The sequence below is a fragment of the Myotis brandtii genome, unplaced genomic scaffold (genome assembly GCF_000412655.1).
Source record: "Myotis brandtii unplaced genomic scaffold, ASM41265v1 scaffold124, whole genome shotgun sequence".
Classification (NCBI taxonomy): domain Eukaryota; kingdom Metazoa; phylum Chordata; class Mammalia; order Chiroptera; family Vespertilionidae; genus Myotis; species Myotis brandtii.
Genome location: NW_005354334.1, coordinates 1,216,552 through 1,234,000, shown reverse-complemented (window position 1 = coordinate 1,234,000; position 17,449 = coordinate 1,216,552). Strand labels below are relative to the sequence as shown.

The window sequence follows — 17,449 nt, the reverse complement described above, 5'->3', positions numbered from 1 at the left end:
CTGCTGTTCAGTCGTTTGGTCGTCCCTCACTAACCCCCCTGCCGGCCTGGTCGCCCCATGCAGCCTGCTGTTCGGTCGTTTGGTCATCCCTCACTAAGCCCCCTGCCGGCCTTGTCGCCCCACTCAGCCTGTTCAGTTGTACGTTCAGTCGTCCATTTGGTTGCGATGGCCCCTGGCTCTTTATTTATATAGATGCCCTTCGCAGACTGGGCAATAGTAATGTGGGGAATGGTAATGTATAGCACCCAAAATGAGTACTGAAAGGTTTTCAAATTGGCTCTGGATTTACTAGATATAATGGCATTACAGCAATTGCTTAGGTCTCTGTGTAATGCCCAAGACAAATATCAAATTGAAAATCCTACAAAATCAATGGGGTAAAGGTCAAGGCAAAATGTCCTAAGATAGAAAAGAAAGCAGAGTTTCACAGGGTGGCTTTACTTAAATGATAAGGAGAAAAAGTGTGAAGGAAGTCTGTTAATGGTGCCTAATTCAGGAGAACAATGGAGGAAATAATACTAGTCAAAGAAGAATTCACTCTCTTAAAGAGAGGATGAGAAAGGATCATAAATAAGAAAATGAATCACAATCTCCCAAGCCATATAACTAGAACAAGAATAACTGCAAGATGGTTAAAGAACTTTCCTTTCTCACAGAATTTCCTATCTAGACCAGAATTTTCCCTTCAGACCTAGTTTTGAACACTCCTACCTGTGCCCTTTGGATCTCTATTTTTTTTTGGGGGGGGGCGGTTATTGTGTTATTTTTTTGTTTTGTTTTGAGGATCTCTAAACTTTCTAAACAAGTGCCAGACACTCCCAAAACACTACCTTCCTCTCACTGCTCTTAAGCAGAACTCAGCTCTCTTTTCCTTACATTCTACCCCAAGACTGAGAGCTTGAAGCTTGAGTTATTATTTTCTTAGCTGAAAAGTATATTTTTTAAGCCGTTTGTCCTCTGGCTTCAGGCAAAAATAATTTCTCTACCATTTGGTGACATTCTATTTGCCCCATTCTCATCACTAGCATTCTAATAACCCTCAAATTCACTGGAGCTTACTCTCAGGTTTTCTCTCTCCTACAATTCTTGATATCATCCTGAACAACTATGAATCTTCATGAAGTGGTTAATAACTTGGCCTCACATTCTTTGACTTTAATAAGTGACCAAATTCTCTACTGTACTTTAACAATCCACCACACAATCACACCAGGGCCCCATTATTATGTAGAACTGCTCCATGGTTGAAAGCTTAAATTTGGAAGTTACTTTCTGAGCACAGTCTTCTATTCTATCATGTATTTTATTTTTCTATTATTGAACAGTTTTAACCTTACTGAAACCTCTATTCCTTCAACTTCTTCCTTCCTAATCTATCAGCCCTCTCCATGATTCATTTCATCCCTACCTACTCTGAAAAATGATCAATGATTTCAGCAATTTTCCTAAAACCCTATCTATTTCACTTTGCCATTCAATCCCTGACAATGGATAAATCCAGCCATATATGTGTTCCTGTTCTCTAATTTTAAAATGTTATGTTATTAAATATGTTAACTAGCACCACAAGATAAGTTCACATTTTACAATCTTAACTGGACCTTCTCCATTATTCAGTAATGTTTTAGTTAACTCTAGTTATTCCCCTGTTACATTTCCTAAGCCAGAAATTCTAAACATTTACTACTCTCTGTATATACCAAAAGAAAGGTACATTCAGGGAAGAAAATATCTGGAAAAAGGAGTAAGAGATACTGAAAACAGATAACCTTTCCTGGTATCAGAGTGCAAATATTTTACTCCTTCATACTTAACCATGATGTAAACTACCCTTAACTCCTGCCTCTAAGAAAAAGATGTCCTCTTCTTCTTATTGGCTATCCTCCAACCTTCTTAAAATCTGCCACCATAGAGATCTTTTAAAAATACAAATCTGATTTTTATTTGCTTTCAGTGGTTTCCCTTAGCGTGGTGCTAGAGTGAGTTTGTACCCTCCTCCCCCAATTCATTATGTTGAAATCTAACCCCCAATGTGATGGTATTAGGAGGTGGGGTCTTTGGGAAGTGATCAGGTCATAAGGGAAGAGTCCTCCTGAGTGGGATTAGTGGCTTTACAACTAGAGATCCAGAGAGATGCCTCAATTCTTGTACCATGTAAGGTTTCAGCAAAAAGACAGCGATCTATGAGTCAGGAAACATACCTCACCAGATACCCTGATCTTGATCTTGGACTTCCCAGCCTCCAGAACTGTTAGAAGTGCTATCCAATCTAGGCTATTTTGTTATAGCAGTCCATGTGGACTAAGACACATGGCATGTCTCTCATAATTTGACCTCTTACTCCCTTTTCCAGGTATTATCTTCCCTGAATGCACCTTTTTTGCTAACCATACCAAACTTTTCAGTTTCTAACTGAAATAGGTTTCCCCCCACCACTATGACTTTGTATATGTTGCTTCTATGCTTGAATGTTCTTCCCATAATTCCTGGGTCCTCACATTAACTGGGTGAAGTACACTATATTTTCAAAATCCAGTATTCCCTGATCCTACTCATCAAAATCACCCCCCTCCCCAATACTCAATGCTGTAATTGTGTTCGAGTTATTAGAATCTATTTATAGTGACTAAAGACCTGAGAATGGATAAGATCACTCAAGGGAAATGCATTTTTACTGAGTACCTACTGGGGATATAAGCTAAAGAAGACACAAATCATAACCTCACAGAGCTGTCTATTAAGAGAAATCCTATCTATCCTATCTAATAATAGACAAACATGGTAATTAACCGTACCTTCACTACACCTCCCATTGACTAACCAGCTCGATATGCAAATTAACCGCCATCTAACAGCCAACAAAGATGGCGGTTAATTTGCATACGTAGGCTCCAAGCGTTGGAGGGAAGACTGAAGGCGAGCCAGAGCAGCAAAGACAGAAGACTGAAGGCGGCTCCAGCCGGAGCCCCAAAGACGGAAGACCAAAGGCAGCTCCGGCCAGAACCCTGAAGATGGGAGACCGAAGGCGGCTCCGGCCGGAGCAGCCAAGACGGAAGACTGAAGGTGGCTCCGGCCAGAGCAGCCAAGACGGAAGACTGAAGGCGGCTCCAGTTGGAGCAAAGGCCTGGGTCCCGGGTGCCGGAGGAAAACCTGTGCTGGCAGCCAGGAGAAGGGAAGGCCTATTGCACGAATCTCTTCGTGCAACAGGCCTCTAGTACTTTAATAAATGATGACTGATACTACTATGGAGGTTATGTACAACAGCTCCATGAAGATCATGGAAATCTTCATAAATAAGGTAACATTTAAACTGAATTTTAAAAGATAATAAAGCATATTCTAAGCAGTAGGAGAAAATATATATTCTACAAGAAAGAAAAAGCATTACTAGCTGAGGCCAGAGACTCTAAATTTGTAATAGCAACATTCTATACCACAGGGTGATTTTTTTTTTTTTACTGGTTTTTGGGGTTTTTTGTTTGTTTGTTTGTTTGTTTTTGCCAGCAGCTGAAGGCTATCAGCACTGAGAAGTGAAAAGGTAGATGGTTGATATTATTCAAAGTTTGAAGAAAAGGCAGGTAAAAGAAGAGTAGTATGGCTACAAAACACCTATTTACCCTTCAGGACCCAGGTGAAATGTCAGTCCCTTTGTGACATTTTGAAAGACAACTATGAGTTGAATCCAGCTCTCTGTTTTCCCAACATTTTATAATCAGCTCTACCATATAATGTATTACACTCTATTAAAATTTAACTATTACTTGTCTTACCAAATGTTCCAGGGCACGGTACCAAATACATGGTGGTACCCAATTAATGCTAGTTCAACAGAATTGCCTTGTCCTTACAACTCAACCAATTAAAAAGGAATATACAAATAATATACACTGAAATAAGTTAAAATAGAGGAATGGATAAACAGTTATAGAATACTGAAGATGGAGCAACTGAGTTACATGTATTGATGTTATAGAAGTTGTTATTACTTTTAACATAAAAAAAGAACTGAGCTTTTTAAAGACCATCTTATATTTTAAGAATTCTCTCAAGAATGAAAGTTTTTTATAGAATTATTTACCAATCACTAGCTCATGCAGAGTCTAAACTTTTCACTTTGCATAAGCTAATCAAGTCCTAGATTATATTTTTCAAAAGCAAACATATGCAAAAATGTTCTTTAAACCTTCAAAAATCATTGTAGAAAATTACCTTGTCTTTATATTATCCCTCCCACATGCACACATCAGAAAGAAAAGATGAATAATCCACACTGTTATAATGAACCAAATGAAAACATCCTGTTTGCTCCTTTAGCAAAGAGGAGAAAAGATGTCTATGTAACAACCATAGAAAAGTGAAAATCACAAGCATCTAAAATAAATTAATCTTACAGAACATTGTATGCTACAACCTAGACTTTGAATCCATATATCTCTTTCAAAAAACAAAACAAAACAAAACAAGACAACCCATTACTCTGCCTTTTGGAGCCTTGTTTTGGGATTTATCACAATGAATGTTAAAAAGTAGGTCATGAAAAACCTCAGTAAAATTATTTATAGATTCCTGTCTAGAAAGTTCTAATACCAATGGCATCATTCCTCACTAGCAGTTTTCCCAACACATAATTATTATGCCACACAATCCATTTTGATACTTTAGTGGAATATAAATTCCATTTGTGATGGTTAGTTACTTTTATGTGTCAACTTGGCTGGGCAAGGATATCCTTATATCTGATCAGACACTACAGTATTCTGAGTATTTCTGTGAGGGTGTTTTTAGATGAGGTTAGCATTTAAATCTGTATACTCTGAGTGACGCAGTTGCCCTCCATAATATAGGTGGACCTCATCTAGTCAGTTGAAGGCCTGAATAGAACAAAAGACTGACCTCATTAACAAACAACACACACCCACCCGTCCCGCCCCCAGGACAAGAGCAAGAGAATTCTGTTAGCATATCAACTTCAGAACTGACAGCACATCAGCTCTTCCCTGCGTTTCCAACCTGCCAGCCCATCCAGAAGATTTTGGACTTACCAGGCTCCATAACTGAGTGAGATTCCTTAAAATCTCTCTGACGTATTTCTTACTATCTATCGCAGAGAATTTCAACCAGTGTTCCAAGAATTTTTTAAAACATGCAATACCTGACTATTTAGTCAGGAGCACTGCCTTCTTTTCCTTTAGATTGCCAAATTTAAAAAAATGACAACAGCCAATACAACACAGCCATCCGGTGTGAATGAATCAAAATTATACCTTTTTTTCTTTCTGTCATATTGGCAAAAGACAAAATATATTTTTGGGTACCAAAAAAATTTTAGTAATTAGTTTATGTGTTCCATGAGATAAAAAACATTAAAAATTTCTGATCTAGAGATATCAATCTATCTTTACATATCCTATTGGTTCTTTTTCTATTGAGAACCCTAATATACCACTACTCCTAAAAAAGAGTATCCCTTATCCTTTTTAATAACTATTTCCAAGTAAGAATACACACATGCCACAGAAGAAAAGATACTGCCTACATTAGAACCTTGTTAATTAAAGTATGATCCATGGCTTAACACATCAGTGTCCTCTGGGAGCTTATTAGAAATGCAAAGTCTTGGGCTCCACCTAAAACTACTGAATAAAACCTCTGGGGATAGGACCCAGACATCTGAGTTTTAACGATTTCTCTAAATAATTTTTATGCACTCTAATATTTGAAAAGCATTGGTCTGGGATAGTGATGTTCAATGGAAATATGTGAGCCACATATATAGTTTAAAAATTTCTAGCAGCCATGTTAAAAAAATGTAAAAATAAACAAATGAAACTAGGTTTAATAAATATTTTACTTAAAAATATTATCATTTCAATATGTAATTAACATAAGAATCAAGTCATTTTACGTTCTTTTTTTAGTACTAAGCCTTTGAGGTTATAACTCATCTCAATTTCAACTAGTTACTAGTATCGTTCAGGTGTTCAATAGCCACATGTGGTTAGTGGACACTTCACTGGATAGCACAGGTCTAGAACCATGCCAGAGTGGTTCGTGAATCAAAAGCATCAGCATGCTTTTGATTATTAGTTACTCAGGGCACAGTAAAAGTTAGCTCAGTATGTTTCATGTAAATTAACTACTTCTAGTGTTTTCTAAAACAATTTTTGTTATAAAAAAGGGTGAAGTGGATTAAGAAGTACAAATTGCCAGTTATAAGTCATGGTAATGTATAGAATAGGGAATCCTATCTAATAAAAGACAAAAAGGGTAATTAACCCTACCTCCGCTATGCTTCCCATTGGCTAATCAGGGCGATATGCAAATTAACCACCAACAAAGATGGCGGTTAATTTGCATACGCAGACTCCAAGCGGTGGAGCAAAGCCAAACAGCCCCGGGATCAGCGGAGCCTCGAGGCCTCCCAGTACTGGGATCAGTGGAGCCCCGAGGCCTCCCGGCCCCTGGAGCAGCATGACAGGGGGCGGCGCCGCAACCCCCAGATCAGCCCTGCTCTGTGCCTGACAGGGGGCAGCACCCCAACCCACTGATCGGCCCTGCTCTGTGCGTGTCGCGGGCAGCGCTTCAACTCCCAGATCGGCCCTACTCTGTGTGTGACGGGGGGAGCTCCCCAACCCCCTGATTGGCCTGCTTTGTGCGTGACAGGGGGTGGTGCCCCAACTCCTGGATCGGCCCTACTCTGTGCGTGACAGGGGGGAGCTCCCCAACCCCCTGATCGACCCAGCTCTGTGTGTGACAGGGGGCGGTGCCCCAACCCCCCAATTGGCCCTACTCTGAGCGTGACTGGGGGTGGCATCGCAACCTCCCGATCCGCCCTGCTCTGTGCATGACAGGGGGAGGCGCCCCAACTCCCCAATCGGCCCTGCTCTGAGCCCGACCAGGGGCTGCACCTAGGGATTGGGCCTGCCCTCTGCCACCCGGGAGCGGGCCTAAGCCAGCAGGTCGTTATCCCCCGAGGGGTCCCAGACTGTGAGAGGGCACAAGTGGGGCTGAGGGACACCCCCCCGTCAGTGCACAAATTTTTGTGCACCGAGCCTCTAGTCCTATACAATAAAGAGCTAGTATGCAAATGGTCATCATGCCCTCGCGCCCTCATGCTGGGGTCAGGGGACCTTGAGGCCGCACCCCCTCGCCCTGGCGCCAGGGGACCTGAGGCTGCACCGAGGGACCTGAGACCGCGCCCCCCGCCCAGGCAATCAGCAGGGACCTCAGGCCCTGTCCCCCACCCTGGCACCAGGCAGAGGGGACCTGAGGCTGCGCCCCCTGCCCAGCGAGGCTTGACAGGGGACCTGAGGCTGCACCCCCCACCCTGCGGGGCTTGACGGGGGGTGGGGCCGGCCGGGTCTCGTGATCTCGAGGTGCACGCGTGTGGGTGGGGACTTTGCTCTGGGTCCCGCGGCGCGCCCCAGACTCCGACAGGAGGGACATTTTCAAATTAGTAAAAATTATTTTACTAATTTTCTTTCATCTCTGACACTTCTATTATAGAGAAAAGGCAAATAGCAATATTAAAATATTTCCTCTAGTTAATTCCCTTTTAATATGGACAAATTTCATGCACCGGGCCACTAGTATAGTCAATAATATCGTAATAAATATGAAGTGGTCACTAGACTTGTGATCATAAGATACATAAATGTAAAATCACCATGTTGTACACATAAGCCCAATATTGTATACTATAAATTTTTAAAAATCTAGTCAACAATTGAAGAGTTGATAGTTTTAAAAAGCTGAATTAAGTATTAAAGTCAGATCATTTCCTATTTCCTTTTATTCCTTTTTGATGTGACAATAAATTAAATACATGCACACCTATCAGACATTGAACATATCTCTATTACAGTACTTACTATGATAAATTATAACTTTACATTTATTTATCAGTCTCCAACACAGAATAATGAGCTCTGAGGGCAGGGACTAAATTTCTGCCATTATGAGGAGATAGCACACAAAATAAATAGGAGATAGCATACTAAATACTTAGTGTTGAATATATGAATCAATGAGACCTGAAGATGGAAGATGTGCAGTCTAAATCTTCACACCTCATCCAAGTATGACATGACTGCAGAAAATGTCCCAAATATAACTTTAAACTAGATATTGAAGATTTAACCAAAGCAGTATGACATAGCATGGCAGTACGAACTCAACTGAATACATATATTCTAGTGAGTCCATCTACACTTAGTAAGTGCACTTTCTTTTTTTACTCTAAAGATGAATAACTGATGTGTAGGATCATGAAATGTCACACAGTATTCTCTACTACTGCTCCAACGGCCCTGTATAACTAGAGTCAGAAAAGAAAAAAAAAAACTTTCACTCTACCTAAATGAACTAGCTTTCTTAAATTTCAGAGAAATATACAAATACATTGTTTTTAAGTGGTGGTAAAACAGTCCAAATTTCCAAGTGAATGTATCTGACAACAAAAGGCACTAAATACTATTAACTTTTTTAAAAAATAGAGAATTAAGATTCTCTGCATTATATAGCCAATTATATGAATATTACTCTAAAAAATTAAACTTATAAACTCTACCTTAATAAAAACATGAAATATTCACATTTCCTCAGTTATTAGTGATATTTTATGAAAGAGTAAAATGACAATGAACTGCATGTGGTTAAGAATATGACATATAATACTTTTGGCCTTAGTATTTTTCAACAAGATCTTATTGTACAGCAAATAGAAAATAATGTAGTACCTTATATTAAGAAGATATATTTCTGACAGCGTACATTTCTTCAACTTCTTTTTAATGTGCTTCTAAAAAGTGGTTCTTAATTTGAGACCTTTTCCATTTCCTAGCTATTTTTGCCTTATTTTGACTGCTGCAAGCAAAGAATTAATCTTTTCCTCTGTATTTTGTCTTTAATATTATGACTCTTTTTCCTATTTCAACAATTTTGCAGATGGTCATCAATATTCACATACATTTACTAGTATAACTCAAAGTGAAAATTACAATAAATATATAACAATAAAAATGAAATAATTTTGCTTTCTTTATTAACTCAGTATAAAACATTCCCATGATATGACGGACATCCATTCTAGTTTTAAAATATTGGTGAACTATAGATTTGTGTGAATTATGATTAATACAAAATCAAACCTCCAAAAGGAGAATTTACTTTAATCACTGACTTTTCTAGCTAATATTTCTTCTTTCCTCTGAGTCAAAAGTTACATACTTTTAAATATTCTTACTTAAAATACTTAAAACAATTTTAATCTATAAAATAATTTATATTCATATTTCACTAAGTCTTGAAGTAACAAAATTCACATGGCATCACAAATTCACTAAGAGGAATCTATGTATCTATGTAAAGCTACTTTAAAATAAAGTAAGAAAAATCGTAAGCAATGAAGTTCACATTTTCAGGGTTGAATAATAGAAACTAACAAAAAATGAATATCTAAATTTATAGCTATAGACATAGTTCAAAGGCTAATGTGGTATGACCTTGCAATTGTAAACAATTTTCTGGTAGAAAAAAATGCTTTACTAACTGTAGTTTTGAACCTATAGGGGCTATAATTACTAAATTAAGAAATTTTTATGCTGTTTATGAGACCATTTAATAATCATTCATTCTAAAATATCTAATTCATATTAATAATTTTTATTTTTTATTATTATTTTATATATATTATTATTGATTTCAGGGAGGAAGAGGGAGAGATAGAAACATCAATGATGAGAATTATTGACTGGCTGCCTGTACACCCCCTACTGGGGATTGAGCCCACAACCCAGGCATATGCCCTTGACCAGAATCGAACCTGTGACCCTTTAGTCCGCAGGCCAACACTCTATCCACTGAGCCAAACTGGCTAGTGCCATATTAATTTTAGTTATTTTTAGGTACTAATTCTCATTACATAAACATATGTCCCTGAATAACACAAAGGAAGATATAAATTATATTGAACCTCACTAATAATACTCAATGACCTTGACTCTGAGACCATGTAACTGTTATACTTCCCATTCTAAAAAAAGTTCCTCTAGTATTAATGTTCCCAACAAATAATTTTATTATAAACAAATCATAAAATAATAAAAGGTGGATATTTACTTTTTGAAATACTAATTGATTAGGCTAAGGATTTGTGGTTTAAAGTTACCTACTCTTGATTTTTTTTAAAAATCATTATTTAATTAAGACTATTTTCTTAACAGAAAAAAAGACTTTTACATTAAATCAAGAGGTCTAAGACTGAATTGGTAAAGAATCAGAAGGGCTGCCATTAATATCAGAAACTAAAATAAGGTACTATTCAGTTCAATGTTATTTACTATTGTGCCAGAAGTTCAAGCCAACCCAATAAGCAACACAGTAAGTCAACTATAAATGCAAGGGAAAGAGGAAACAAAAATATCACTTTTATATGTTCTGATTTCAAAACCCAAAAGAACTAGATAACAAAAAGTACTCAAGGGAAGCATTTCAAAATACAGGGTGGGATAAAGTAGGTATACAGTTGTGAGTAATGAAACATGGAGTTTGCTCTTGTATTATTCATTTATTAATTGTTGTATTACTTGTCTTATTATTGTGATATTCTTTTGAGTTAATAAAGCTACTGTAATAGTCATAAAAAAAAGAACTAGCTATCCTGACAGGTGTGAGATGCCTCCTCTATCCTATACTAATAAAAGACAAACATGGCCCTAACCGGTTTGGCTCGGTGGATAGAGCATCGGCCTTCGGACTGAAGGGTCCCGGGTTCGATTCCAGTCAAGGGCATGTACCTTGGTTGCAGGCACATCCCCAGTAGGGGGCGTGCAGGAGGCGGCTGATTGATGTTTCTCTCTCATCGATGTTTCTAACTCTCTATCCCTCTCCCTTCCTCTCTGTAAAAAATCAATAAAAAATGACAAACATGCAAATTGACCGTACTTTCGCTACACCTTAAGCCACGCCCACCAGCTAATCAGAGCGACTATATGCAAATTAACCCAACCAAGATGGCGGCCGGCAGCCACGGAGCTGGAGCAAGCAGGAGGCTTGGTTGCTCCAGTGATGGAGGAAGCCAAGGTTCCCCGCCTGCCATGGCTGGCTCTGAGCTCCACTGAAAGCAACAAAGTTTCAATTATAGAAGGTAAATAAACCTCAGATACCTTTCAGCCAGCCGTGGCCACGGAGCTGGAGCGAGCAGGAGTGGGTTGCCCCTGGCAATGGAGGAAGCCAAGCTTTCCACAGGCCTCCACTAAAGGCAACAAAGTTGCAATTATAGAAGGTAAATAAATCCCAGAATAAAAAAAAAAAAGGACAGGCTGGGAGCTTAAGTGGCCAGGGTGCTTGGCCAGCCTAAAAACAGCCCTCAGCCCCTCACCCAGACTGGCCAGGCACCCCCGTGGGGACGCCCCTTCCCTAAAGGGGGTGTGGCCAGCCTGAAAACAGCCATCAGCCCCTCACCCAGGCTGGCCAAACCTCCATGGGGTGAGGGTCCCCACTGGGATGGACATCCTCCGAGGGGTCCCATACTGCAAGAGGGCAGAGGCCGGGCTGAGGGACCCCCCGAGTGCACAAATTTTTGTGCACCGGGCCTCTAGTTCTTTAAATATTAAACAAGAGTGGGCAAAAGTAGGTTTACAGTTTTAAACAGAGAAACAGAGTGTGAATAAAGCTATTGCAATAATCATAACCTGCATATCTTTCCCATATGAACTATAAACCTACTTTTGCCCACCCCTGTATTTATTTAGGAAAAACTGATACTTTGATAATTTATGTTTAGCACCAATATAAGCCCTCTTGGACAAAAAAAACACAGTAACTAAAAGAGCCATGTGATAAAAAATACGTGAAGGAAGTGAGCATAGTCAATTAGTTTACAAAGGGAACATTATCACTTCTGTAGTGTATTTGATAACATAGGGTAAAAAGGCATAATAAGGCATAATCTAGGTATTCCTATTAAAGAATTAAGTAAAATAATTTTTCATTTCTATGAAAACAGCAGCAATCTTTCATGTTCAGTGATGCAGATTGAATATGGCTATTGAAAAACAGTTGATTAGTAAGTTTTAAAGTCCTATACTTAAGAAATAATTTTGGTAAACCTGAGAGTAAATTTGTTTAGAAATATTAAAGGCACAAAGCAGACCAAAAGAAAGTTCTTACTGTTAGAGAAGATTCATACAGTAATCTGCATTAGCAACTTGTGTACATAATTTGGTATACTTAGAATTATAGCCTAGAAGGGAGTGATAAATCAATATAAGAACTAAGAAAACCTAAGAGTTCAACAGTTAGATGAGTACTATGATAAAAAGTTGGAATGCGGAACTAGATAGCAAATACTTTTTTATTTTAAGACAAATGTATTCTCTCACAGGGTTGTTCCATAGAAAATAAACAATTATGTGACTCTTGTATGAAATAGGAATTGTTGTCAGGCAACTAACTAAACAAAGTTAAAGTACAAAGGTAAATGAGGCAATGAGACAGGTAAACAGCCTAATCTGCAGGAAAAGAACTTAAAGCTGTGTTGGTTATCATGCTGGCATTGTTTTTTTGGTCCCCCAGCAATGCAACATGGTCCCCATGTTCTTAATATGAAATAGATTTTCTATAATGAATGCACTGTTAATATTTCTTGTCTTTGGGACTTTGATTTATGATACTTTGTTTTGCAAAATTATCAGATGTCATACTTTCTATAAAGACAATTCCTATGTTAAGTTTAGAGGTAAAAATGGGTGGCGTATTGTTTTAATTTTCAAGTAAGTATGAAATAGAGTAACTGTATTACAATTCAGCAAGCATTTATTGAGACTCTCCTAACTAGTCTCTGAATCAAGAGACCACAATAAACAAAAGCTGATTTCTTGGCTGGTAGCCTTCACATATTTACTAAGAACATTTAAAACTGAGAACTGAAGTATTTATATGAGAGAATGAATGCTCCTATATTAATTTAGATCAGAGATTTACACAAAATGCTTGCTTACACAAAATATTTTCCATTAAGTCTAATAAGTATTCAAATTTTCTAACTCTTGTCTCTTATGATTCTGACACATATACTTTATTTAATGTCACCCAAACTAAAAAAAACAGAAAACCACTCTGAAGTCACACATCACAATTCTGACACATATACTCTATTTAATGTCACTCAAACTAAAAAGACAGAAAACCACTCTGAAATCACACATCAAAGTAAAAACTCTAATTTCATATTATAATCATTTGTAATGTACAATTCAAATATACTAAATTCCCACAGTGTAAATTTTAAAAGCATAATTTCTTTCCTTTCAGAATTGTCCTTTTTAATGGCAGGTTAGTAGATTATAAAATAGAACTGTAAGTTTAGATTCCCGTTACAAACATTGCCATCTTATACTTGAATAAAATGATAAAATCATTCTTTCTTGATCAGGTGCAATGCTGGTGCAAACAGTGATATTTTTAGTTAAAACACCTGACAGTAAGGAAGAATTATGAAACTAGAAGGTCTCTGTTTAAAAGAAAATAACAGTACAGATTCACATAAGTTAGATGTTTTATAATTTTACCCTTAAGAGGACAGTAGCAATCGAACAATCACTTTATTCAGAGAACAACTGTAGAAAATAAACATCTGATATTTTTACCCTTTCTTGTTTAAAAGCCAGATACTAATTTTATAAAATATATCAATAAATGCCTATAAAATAAATATATTAGTCCATAGCTCAAGTGAAAAACAAGGTTTATATATCATCCTTCTCTTTAATAATAACAATTTGAAAGTTGTTTTTTTAAAAAGAAAATATTTAAGGCATAATATGTTTTAAAATCTAGCTTCCGGAAACAATTTCACATTTTATAAATTCAACAAAAATCTGCACTTTACTCAAAATGTAATTTTTGATTTTGTAAACTAAGAATTTTAATCCAAACTGATTCCGTCAGAGCAAAGCAAATATCACAGGGTCTGTTTCCTTATCTTTTAAAGGTGATGGTAGTACATCCTCAAGAGCTATAGGAAAGATTAAATAACAGATATAGTGCCAAGCCCAGTGCTGAGTACATAACAGGTGCTCAATCAATGACAGCTATCACTCTTCAGTCAAAGACTGGACATCTGCATGTACTCCCTCTTCCTATGTCAAATTCTTTTCTGCCAATAGTCTTAGATGTGAGGACATAAATTTTGATATAGATTCTTAAAATGACATATTCCTTTTGTTCCCTCCCTGGGGAGTCAACAGTTATAATGGTAGAGTTTATTGTTTTTAATTAATACCTAGTGGCTATTTGGTCTTAATATTTGATGATATACAAGTTTAAGACCATTTTCAAAAATGGGTTCCATGAATAAGTCTGTAATAGGTCTGAATTTTAATCTAACAATTATATAATTCTCAGTATTTCTTGAACCCTTTCTTTAAAAAGTTATAAATTTTTGCTTCCTTTTATTAATTTCTCTTCATCTCTCTATCAGTATTTCCAGGAGAGGACTGAGCAATCCACCCCACATAACTAATGATATCACCTCCATGCTCTTCAGTTCCTGAACCAATGATCCATTTAGGTAATTCTACTTTTTCTAACACAGAGAAAAAACTGGGCCATTAAAAACAGAACATTATAATAGAACAACTCTTTAAAAAAATGAACTTGAAATATTCAATTTACCTAGTCTAATTACATGATAAAATAAATCTGCTTATATAGATACTAGAGGCCCAGTGCATGAATTTGTACACCAGTGGGGTCCCTTGGCCTGGCCTGCGGGATCGGGCCGAAACCAGCTCTCCGACATCCCCCAAGGGGTCCCAGATTGTGAAAGGGCTTAAGCCAGGCTGAGGGGCCCCACCAGTGCACAATCGGGGCCGGGGAGGGATGTGGGAGGTTGGCCAGCCAGGGAGAGACCACAGGAGGGCTCCAGGGCGTGTCCGGCCCATCTCGCTCAGTCCCGATTGGCTGGACCCCAGCAGCAAGCTAACCTACCAGTTCAAGTGTCTGCCCCCTGGTTGTCAGTGCACATCATAGCGAGCAGTTGAGTGGCCTTAGCATATCATTAGCATATTACTCTTTGGTTGAACGGCCGATCGGACACTTAGCATATTAGGCTTTTATTATATAGGAGAGGATGTGTGAAAATCAGGTCATCACATGATATTTCTACCTCTAGACCAGTGTTACCCAAATGAACTTTCTGTGATCATGGAAAATGATTTGTATCTGTGATGCCCAATTAGGTAGTCACTAGCTAAATATGGCTACTGAAAAGTAAGATTAAGGAGCCTAATTTTTAATTTAATTATTAGATTTAAATAGTCACATGTACTACAACAATGGATAACATAGCCTTAGACTTTCCTTTCCTGTTCTTGTTCTTTACCATTGTGAGTCTTATACAGATGCTCTTATTAAAGTCCCTGTATTAAATGCTTCTCTATTATCTCTAAGATCAAAAGAAAGAGAATTTCTGTAAAGAATTTTCAAAGCTAGCTTTAAAATGTGCTTTTTAATGAAGAGTACTAATCAGTTTACTAAAAAATTAAATTAAGAAGAAATAGCACATACATCTCTGAGTGCTTGAAATGGAAACTTTTAACAATATATACTTTCTCCTAAATTCTTTTGTCAGCTACATAATTAGTCCCAGGGTAAGATAATGGCATAACTACAAATAAGTACAGTGCAAATGATAGCGCAACCAAGCAGAATTAAGGGAAAAAATGAAAATCATTCTGTACCTGTCTCTTCACTGTGAGAATACAGAAATTAACTAATAGAAATATGATAGCTCAAATGCAACAATACAATATGTATGTCAATGAAGAGTTGTATAATTTTTATGGGTAGTACTATTTAATTTACCTCCAAAAATTAAATCTTACCACAAGTTTAAGGGACTTTTGGATGACTACTAATGGTTCTTTTCTTTTCTGTTAATCCTCAATTCTCTCTCTCTCTCTCCCTTCCACACTCTCTAAAAATCAATTCTGAGAGTGTGGAAGGAAGAGAGAGAGAGAGAAACATTGATGTGAAAGAGACACATCAGTTGGTTGCCTTTGCACATGTCCCGACCAGGGCCAGGATCAAGCCTGCAACTGAGGTGCATGCCCTTGACTGGAATTGAACCCGGGACCCTTCAGTCCCCAGGCTGACACTCTTTCCACTGAGCCAAATCAGCTAGGGCCTAATGGTTCTTTTCAATTAAATCTAAGCATACACATTATTTTAAAGTAAAATTATTTAAAAGGTGGCCATAAGATCTCAGATTAAAATATTAGGTCTTTTAATCTTCCTCTGTTTCTCCTCCCTAGTCTCCTCACATATAAACACAGTCATTTTTTAAAGAACAAATGTAGGTGTTAAGAAAAACAACTATCTGTTAAAAATGAAATAATGGCCTCTCTCTGGGAATGGTATTAATGTCATCACCATCACCAATCAATTCCTCCTTTCTTCTGACTATCAACTTGGCTTTCAGTACTTTGGGGATGGCGATATGGGGTAGGAGTATGGAACATGTAAAACAACCTCAGTATACAGAGATAGGATTCAAAATATTCAAGTTATGTGAGTGCAAGTTATGGATAAACTACATACCAATTTCTGAATGACTGTTAATCTTTTTGTTTGGCATTTGAATAAACATAATGATACTTACTATTTTGAGTCAGGGCTTGAAGCAGACAATCCAAGCATCCTTCTAAACTATCCTCAGTTCTGTCAACAGCTGTTATCTTCAGCTTCTTCAAGGTATCACTGAGATTATCTGCTTATCAAAGAAAAAGAAACCTTACTAAATATATGGCCATCATATGCTACATAACAAACAGTTAAAATAATAGACAAAGGGCTCTATTATAGTGAATTAACATCCACATACATACCAAAATGGCAATGGACTGTACTACTACTAATTTATTAAATAAAATTTTATCCATTTAAGTCAAATATGAAGAATTCATGCTGTATATATAAAATATCAGGAATAGTCCACAAACGGTTGCAGAACATCTTTTTCAGCATTCTTAGATCTTATTTAGCTTGTTCAAGAAACTAGCCATGGTTAATCAAAAAAACAAAAACAAAAAACAACTAAAGTTCCACAAAATAAAATTTAGTTTTGCAAATATTTTATTTCATTTTATGCTGCTTCTGTTGTATTTTAAAGACATAAAATTAAAATGAAGGTTTAGAAATGTTTCAAAATAATATAACTTAAAATAATACCATCTGTAACTTACTTTAACACTGCCATTTCAAAAACACTTCAAATCAAAATACTGCTTTAAGCCAAAACATGCACAAAACTATGCTCACCTCCTAATTATACATATTTGGATTCCTAGACCATAGATTATCAAAATCTCTTTACACTACTAAAAATTATTCAGAATCGCAAATAAGATTTTGTTGTTTTTTTCCATCGTCACCAAGGAAAAAAATA

General features: G+C 37.2%; 1 protein-coding gene across 9 annotated transcripts in view; it reads right to left on the bottom strand.

Moving 5' to 3' along the window:
• Positions 1–17,449, bottom strand: part of RAP1GDS1 (RAP1, GTP-GDP dissociation stimulator 1) — a 132,330-nt gene that overhangs the window by 94,848 nt on the left and 20,033 nt on the right. For 6 of the 9 annotated variants that reach the window (XM_014534013.1, XM_014534015.1, XM_005859269.2 and 3 more), the window contains exon 2: positions 16,664–16,774. In XM_014534013.1, coding sequence (XP_014389499.1) covers positions 16,664–16,774 — 111 coding nt within the window. The remainder of the gene's footprint in view (positions 1–16,663; positions 16,775–17,449) is intronic. The other 3 variants (XM_014534014.1, XM_005859270.2, XM_014534017.1) reach the window with 1 other exon arrangement.